Below are 8,941 nucleotides of genomic sequence, written 5' to 3' on the forward strand. Positions count from 1 at the left end.
TTCTACTCCCGTAAAGATTTACACCCTCGGAAACCCTGTACAGGGTCGCTATGGGTCGGAACCGACTCGACAGCACATAACAACAACAACAACAACAACAATATACAAAAATTATACTTTGTGTCATTTCTAGAAGCTGTGCTGTTTTTCTTGTCTCTTTCATGAGCTTCTAGGAGAAAATAAAGGATGACGAAAAGGAGGGCGGGTTAGAGGGAGAAGAGCTTTAGGTATGCAGAGAAAAATCAGACAAGCAGCATAAAAGTGTGCTGTCTGAACTTTTAGAGGACCAAGCTTGGCATATGTTTTCTTCTACAAGGTAATTGAACACACAGTAAATTGATATTCAAGTGAGTTCTCTGCTAAGAAACGACAATGACAAGCATGTATGGAAAGTAGTTCTGTCTTGCAGTGTTTTAGATGAAACCCATAAACCACTAGTACGAAATGAAGTAAAGTACAAGAAACCTTTCCTCGGGTGTCTTGTCCTCCTCTACTGTCTATCTAGTTTTCAAGAGGAACTTAAAAATCAAGATTTTTGTAGAATGGGAAGAGACAAGACCAGACTATGGGTAGTGGAAACAGATTATTCAGTAAACACTGACTATGACATCTGCACTTCTTACATTATCTTGGGATAAGTCAGTCTGGCAGGTGTTCTGGGTTTTCTTTTTTGCTGTTGTTACTTTGTTATTACTATTATTATATTTTTGGCAAAAAACCTAGCCAGCTTTTTGCTGGAATGGGATTTCAAGGGGATTCTGATTACTCAGAATTATGCTATCTGTCATCCCCAGACTGAGGAAGTTGATGGAGAAGAGGAAGAAAACAAGAATAGTTTCTTAGAATTGTATTCATCTCATTGTGTGGGAACTAGCTCACCATGAGGGAATGCAAAGAGAAAGAACTAAACCCGACCTCACTATTTTATCCCAGCTGAATCATTCTATCAGGACATCTGGAGAATAAGTTATTCTCAACAGACTCCACTGTGGGTTTTTGTTTCTTTTATCTTGATTAAAGAAGGTGGGATACATTATCCGCATAAAAGGTCACCTTTCTTTCCTTCTTTTTCCCACATCTCCCAATGTATCCAATAAGGATATACAAGGAAACATTGGAGGTTTCAAAACTGATAGTTATTGCTGAAACCATTCATTGGAATATGATATTTTTACAGAGCTCTGCTTCTCTTGTGTCTTTTTCTTTATATTTGTCTTTACTTTGTCATCTTCCTCCTCCCTCTTTTTTTTTTCTTTAAAAATAGGTAACAATTTGGTCAGAGAATAAATAGCCAGTATTATTGATTAAATACAGAAATTGTATATGTAATATAATCTCTATTTTAAAGCACATAGGTGGGTACATGAATTTCACTTTCCAACTGGAATATTGGCTCCCCATGCAGTGAGCAAAGCAGTTGTCATAGGAACGATTTCCTTTCTACATTAGACATAGGAAGCTCTGATTTAAACCATTAATGAGGTTCATGTCACTTCTCTCTTTACTGTTCCTGAAACAAAACACTTCAGTGGAAAACTATCAGTTGAACAGAATGCAAATGTTTCAGTGCAGAATTGCACAAAGTATAATGGAGGGGACAAAAAAGTTTGTAAAATTTCAACTTAAATAAACTCATACTATGGAACTCACTCGAGCCTGTGCTAGGCTAGTATGCATTGCCAAACTTTAAGTGGGCACTATTATAAATTGTATTTCTCAAACAAACCTAAACATAGGACATCTGGTGGTGTTAGTGTTTGATTAGACAGGAGTCTAGTTGGCAATAGTCTAGAAATACCCATTCTATATATTTAACTAAAACCACAAACCTGTACAGATGTTTATGCTATGAATCTCTGGTAGACTTTAAAGGGGGTTTTAAGGTCTTCTGAAATCCCTTCCAGTGTTTTCAGTTAATAAACCAGAATTTGGAGTAAGGAGAAGCAATTTTGGAGTGACTGTCTTGCCATTTCATAGTCTTTATGTCATTTTACGTTTTCCAAACTGGAGAACTGGTAAAACTACTCCCTAACTCCTTCCGTATTTGTTTCACCATCTCCATTCCCTTGCCTGTTTCTTCCCTTCTTTAGGATGAGAGATGGCCAGACAAAGTGCAGGAAAAGATACGGAATTACTTTAGCTACTTCTTCCAGGTCCATGCAAATAGCTTAAAGTGATAGAAGTTTCTCCCTTGCAAAGCAACAGGAGAAATGAGAAGTACACATATTTCCAGGGCGCATGGTCCATCCAGATAGATAGGACAAGGTGGGAAGATTTTCATTACCTGGGCTGTTTATCCAACAAACAGTGCTAGATAGATACAGATTGGTAAAATATGGTCCTTGTGTTGGAGGTAAAGGACCACACCTTCAAGAAAAATAGGAACTTCACACAATTAGGTAAATAACTCATTTCTGAGTCTATGGTAAAAGTATATGCAAATTGTAGGGGTAACAAAGAATGATTTGTCAATGTTACTAGTAGGGTATAGAAGCTGTCAAGAAAAACTTTATCCAAGAGATAACACAACCTGAATTTTAAAAGATGAAAACATGCTTGAAAGAAGATTTACAAGGTAGGTAAGCAGAAGTATTTCAAGAAATCAAGTGAGAAAAAAATGCAGGATATAAAATTTACTTGGAATTTGGGAGTAGCAGGCATGGTTACAAATTCAAGGGGTTCAAAGGGGGAAAGGTTGGGAAATAGTCAATAGATGAGGACAAAGAAGACTTATGCAATATGTAAATGAGTTTGGGCTGTGACAGAGCACCTCTTAGAAGGTTAATCCAATCTGAATTGCATTTAGTTTGATTTCTCTTATTGCAGTGATGCTTGTGGAGAAACCTCAAGAAGGCAGTGTTTAAAAAAAAAAAAAAATCACTTGGTTAAGTAATCCATTCATTAAGCCGTTAAGTTTGGCCACATATTCTTCAGTGGCTGGAATCCTGGTCATAATGGATTAAAGCAAATGAATGGATGTAATATCTGAGAAGAAAAGAAGAAAGAGCAAGTGTCATAGCTAGAAAGATACACATTTATAAGAGAAAGACCAAAGTAACATCTGACACTAAAATAAGTTTAATTCAAAAAGTATAATTGAGAGAGGAAAATTGATCTCATTGCTATATAAATAATGCACCATCATCTACTATTAGAATTCTGTAAGTGGTGGAAATGATTAATTCACTCAGCTGTTAATTGAAAGTGTGTAGTTTTCAGTCCACCCAGGAGCATCTTAGAACAAAGAACTGGCAATCTACATCCAAAAAAATCAGCCTTTGAAAACCCACAGTTCTCCTCTGACCACGTGAAATCACGCTGAATGAGATCAATGGCAACTGGATTACTGGTTTTATCAACTATTAATACAATGTGTTAGTCAATATCTTTACAAAATAAAATAGCATGACAAGCAAAATTTGTACTTGATCCTTAAAAACATCCTGAGACCCCCCATGGTCAATTGGCATAAAAGACAATGTTCTACATCCTACTTTTGTGAATAGCGACTGGGATTTTAAAAGCTCATAAGGAGCCATCTATGGTGCAACTATTGGTCTCCCCCTGTGTGGAGGAAAGAGGAGTAATGACAATTGAAGATGCTTGGAATCAATTAGTCCAGTAGACTGAACACGTGTACATCAGTATCCATAACCCTGTAACCAGAAGAATTAGATGGTACTCATCTACCACTACCAACTCTTCTGAAAGGGATCACATTAAAGGTACTGGATAGAGAGGGAGAAAATGTGAAACAAAATTCAAAATTTTTGAAGCAGATCAGGCTTACTGGTCAGAAAGAGACTCAAGGAACTGGAGACTATGACTATTGGTCACTCTTCTCATCTGAAACTGAACTCACCCTTATGGTTCATTTTTCAGACAAGTAGTAAATAGCTATATAGTGGGGGCAACAACACCAGTGAGGTAAGCATAACATGGAATGATCAGCAATTCAAGGTCGAAAGGACAGCATTTACCTAAGGACAAAATTCAGAAGTGTTTAAAGAAGGTAAAATGGAAACAAGAATAACAGGGAGAAAGTGGGATAACTGATGTTACCTGGAAGGGATTGCAGTCACTGAAACGAATAGAAGTATATGGTTTGTGGACTGTAAAACTTATCTGCTCTGTAAGCCTTTACTCAATTACAATAAGAAGTTAAAAGTCCTGTGATTGTAAAAATCTTTCTGCTGCTGTTTTGTTGTTAAGTGTCATCGAGTAGGTTCTGACTCATAGTCGAAACTGTACAGGGTTCCCAAGGAGCAGCTGATGGGTTTGAACTGCTGACCTTGTGGTTCACAGTCCAGTACTGATCCTATAGCGCCACACCAATAGTGAAGTGGCATTAATTTAAAATGCCCTATGACTTGAGTTGACTGAACAGTTGCCCAAATGAAACTAAATCAAACTGGTATTGGCTATGATACCCCAACAGGTTACTTTTAAATTTTCTTACCTTCTCAGCAATCATAGTTCTCAATCTGGCCGAAAGTGATGCGGCACTGCAGGATAAGGCACTGGACCACAATCGCTCCTTGGAAACCCTAGAGAGGGTCGCTATGGGTTGGAAGCAGCTCAATGGCACTTAACAACAACAATAAAGTTACTACGGCCAAGAATGAGACAATTCTACTCTGTTACATGGGTTGCTATGAACTCAAATCAACTTGATGATACTTAACAACAACAACAACAACAACAAACCTTCAATATAGGTGCTATATGGAGGAAAAGGAAAAGATGGGGGTATATCCCCCCCCCCATCTTTTCCTTTATCCATCAACGATTTTCCTAGCTATTTTCAGCTCAGACTCTACAGAAAGAAATCCCCAACTCTGACCAGAACGTGCCTACTATATACAGATGCCATTTTTGTCCTTGCTGGCTTCTCAAGATGCTCTCCCATATCTGTGAGAGATATTTCAATCTAATGCCTGTGGTGTTACCAATTTCTATCAAATTCATATAAATCTATTACTCCAGTTGTTTAAGTACAACTGAGAACTGTATATAAACATTATCCTACTTACCCATGATTACTCACTTTTATTATTATTATTACTGTTGTCTGTATCCAAAGATGTACTCGTGTGTGTATACGAATGGGTGTACAAGTGAACTTCAAAAGACTTGTGGGAAAATTACATTATTTTCTCATTCCATTTTTCTACAAACTTTTTGAAACCCTCCTCATATGCATACACAAAATCAGGCATACTACTTGTTATAACCCAGAACTATTTAATAGACAACAGAGATTACCAGAGAGACCCAGTACCCTGTTTTCTGTGACACCCAAAGTTATTGCTAATGAAACATAGTTATAAAGTTATATGTATTTTCGACTCTTGTCAAAATGGTGACTCAAGGACTCTGCTTAACAGTGAGACTGGAATCTTGGAGAGACAGACCAAACTGGGTTGGAATCTAAGCTCTTTTCCTCCTCTCAGCAGTTGACTAAACTTCTAAATTTCAGTTTTCTCAATAAAAAACTTGCCTTACAGATATCAGAGCACTTGAAAAACAAAGAGAGTCCAGAAACAAAGGGACCCTAGGACCACCAAAGGAGAAGAGCACAAGTGGAATGCAAGACCTTATCCAGAGAAGCAGGGACACCAGGGATAGAGGCAGAGATGAAGGGCATGGAAAGAGGGAGCAGCTGAGGACTCTAGATTCATGGGAAGAGAGGGACTGAGAGCTGGTGGCCAGGAGGCAGACTTGCAGAATGTACCCTTTGGTGGTGTAAATTATTATATATGCCTGAGTGTTTTTTTAAAAAGGGGCTAAAGTGAATAGAGAGAAAAACTGTTATCTGATGGTACATGGAGGAAATTATAATCATTGTAATGAAACAAGGTGTATGATTTGTTGAATGTAAAAGTGATGATCTGCCCTGTAAACTTTCACTCAATTCACAATAAAAACCTTAAAACAAACAAGAATCAAGGGAATATGGTCACTAAAAACACCACAATTTCAAGAATGGAATCAATGTCACTGAGTTATACATGCAGAAATTGTTAAACTGGTGTGTTTGCTGTGTATATTTGCATTACAACAAATAATAATAGATACACAGACTCATAGGGTTCTTTGGAATAAAGAATAAGCAAAGTAGAAAAGAAAAACAATGACAGATTCTGGCCCCTCAGCTTCAGAGAGCAAAGGGCTGCTCTCTGTTCTGTGAAATGTCTGTTTTCCCATCTTTAAGGGAAAGAACTTGAGCCTTAGGCATTTTACCTGTGAAATGAGGAAACTAGAACCAATACTAACACTGCTTGTTGTTGTTATTGGTGTTAAGTGCTATCGAACTGGTTCTCACCCATAATGACCCTGTTTCTACGGAGTGGCTGGTAAGCACAAACTGCTGACCTGGCAGTTCAAACTGACTTTGCAATCCAGTGCATTAACCCACAGCACCACACCAAGACTCCAAGTGGTTTCAAAAACAATTTTCAAGGAGTTGATTCCATTTCCTAAAAATGCAGATACTAACTACTCACGGAATTAAATGACACTTTGTTTTAAAAGACCTGTTGTTGTTGCTAAGTGCCATTGAGTCAGTTCCTACTCATAGTGACACTTTACAGGTTTTCCAAGGAGCAGCTGGTGAGTTTGAACCACTGATCTTGCAGTTCAAATAGACCTTGAGGTCCAGTGCTTATCCTATAGCGCCACACAATTACTCATGATCAGGTTGAAATCTCAAAATACAAATGGGATTTTAAAACAAATTTTAATGAAATAGAATGATACAAGAATTTATAGAATAAGTTTCATAGTTCAAAACTACTAATTGTTGGTAAAATCCCTGACCAATATTACTTACTGCATCATCCAGTAAATTTCCTGTACTCTTTTTTCCAGAAGATTTGGATGAAGGGGAAGGCGAAGGTGAAGGAGCAGAAAGTGTTTCTTCTTGTTCAATTTCTTTTTCCAGTTTTATCAAACCAGGAGGCTCTATACCATACCTTTAAAACATACCAGATCACAAACATATGCAAAATTTATAATGATGCATTTACCATATGTTACACTTGATTATGAACAGCCTAGGAGTAAATTGCTCACCTTTAAAAAACTTTAACTTTTTTTCTGGCTTTGACATAGTAATCTATTAAGCAGGCATCCTCTTGAGCAAGGTAAAGACACTAGCCATGTATTTCAGCTTGGTCTTTGTAATAAAGATGGTATTTCATGTTTCATCTGCTACTCTTTCACATCCAAGAGCTAATTAGACCTGACCTTGCTTAGCTTCCAAGATCAGACAGATCAAGAGTGTTCAGGATAGTATGGCTGTAGACTCATTTGCTACTTTTATTTTCTATTTGTTAGGAGTTAAGATGAGAAGGGGGTGGGTAGAGAGGGGACGGGGGGCGGGGGAGGGGGATTCTGTATGCCAAGTATTCATTGATAGTTGGAAAACTTCCAATTATTTTGAGAACTGACCTTGGTGAACAGAAAAATTCTTAGTTCATAAATCATCACCTAAAAAAATCTAGGCACTTTACCATAGTTTTTAGCATTTTATATGTATTTGTTGATTGATGTGCTGTAGGATAAGCAATAGACTGCTAACTGCAAGGTCAGCAGTTCAAACCCACCAGCTGCTCTGCAGGAGAAAGATGAGGCTTCCTACTCCTGTAAAATTTACTGCCTTGAAAACTCTAGGCAGGGTCTCTATGAGTTCGAATCCACTAGGTAGCAGTGGGTTTGTGAATTAATGGAACATTAGTAGAAAACTGCAAATTCTACCTGGTTCATGGCTTCCCAATATCTACTATGGATACTGGACACACAGTACACACTCAATGTTGTTTTAGTTGTTAAGTGCTATGAAGTTGGTTCTGACTCATAGTGACCCTGTATAGGATTTCTGAGAAGCAACTGGGGAGTTTGATCTTCTGACCTTGTGATTCAAATGAACTTGGAGAAATTGTTCAATCAAAAAATTATTTTCTAAAATTCAATTTTTTTCTGAAATTGAAACACATTTTAAAAATTATTTTTTTCTAATATTCATTATCCTGAACTCTACACAGCATCTCATGACCTTTGGAAAGTAGTCACAATACTCACACAGAGATTTGTTTATCTTTCTTCCCTGCAGTGGGCTTGAACTAACAATGTCAATAACCTATTCTTTATGTTTCAGCAAATCATTTAACCTCCAAGAGTCTGTTCTCTATCAAGAAAACAGTCATGTAACAGCTTACCCTAGAATTCTAGTACAGCAGTGGTAGATGGGAGAAGGAAGAATGTGAGATGAGCAATGCTACTGAACATCTTCAGTGTGTCTGGCTCAGAGGGGCATCTTACATGCATGCTTTCTGAACCTCTGTCTTACTTCAGTGGTTAAAGAGAAACACTAATGTCTATGTTGTAATATTATTCAAATGCATTAAAATGGTATATACTGGTATTACATACGTAGAGCAGTGTCTGCATGTGGCATAGCTTTGACATGTCTATTGATAAATTAATTTATTCAGAGTCACAGAGTTTCTGGGTGGCACCAATGGTTAAATGTCGAGCTGCTAATGGAAAGTGTGTCAGTTCAAACTCACCCATAGATGCCTTGAAAGTAAGGCCTAGTAACCTGCTTCAGAAAGATCACAGTCTTGAAACCCTATGGAGTAGTTGTACTCTGCAGAACTGGGGTCACCCTGAGTCAGATCAAATCGATGACAACAACATCATCGATCAAAAAACCAAGAGAGGGTAGCACTGACTTCCTGTTGCCACAGATGGTGCTCTTTTGAATTTATTATACTACCAACTGAGATATTGTAACAACCCTCAAAAATTATGGAGCTATTCAGATGCAAAATATTATTTGTACGTGTTACGTTTTTTAAAAAACGAATTTACTGTAGGCTTCCTTTAAATTATAGCGTAGTGGTTACGAATTGGGCTGCGAACCTTAAGGTCAGCGGTT

The 8,941-nt window shown here is 37.6% G+C and overlaps 1 protein-coding gene across 1 annotated transcript in view; it reads right to left on the reverse strand.

The window, feature by feature from the left end:
• The window catches only part of GAS2 (growth arrest-specific 2), a 196,544-nt gene that overhangs the window by 88,437 nt on the left and 99,166 nt on the right, over window positions 1-8,941 (reverse strand). Inside the window, exon 6 of the mRNA XM_006872394.1 lies at window positions 6,833-6,974. Within this exon, the coding sequence (XP_006872456.1) occupies window positions 6,833-6,974 (142 nt within the window). The remainder of the gene's footprint in view (window positions 1-6,832; window positions 6,975-8,941) is intronic.

Source organism: Chrysochloris asiatica, unplaced genomic scaffold, assembly GCF_000296735.1.
Source record: "Chrysochloris asiatica unplaced genomic scaffold, ChrAsi1.0 scaffold00196, whole genome shotgun sequence".
Classification (NCBI taxonomy): domain Eukaryota; kingdom Metazoa; phylum Chordata; class Mammalia; order Afrosoricida; family Chrysochloridae; genus Chrysochloris; species Chrysochloris asiatica.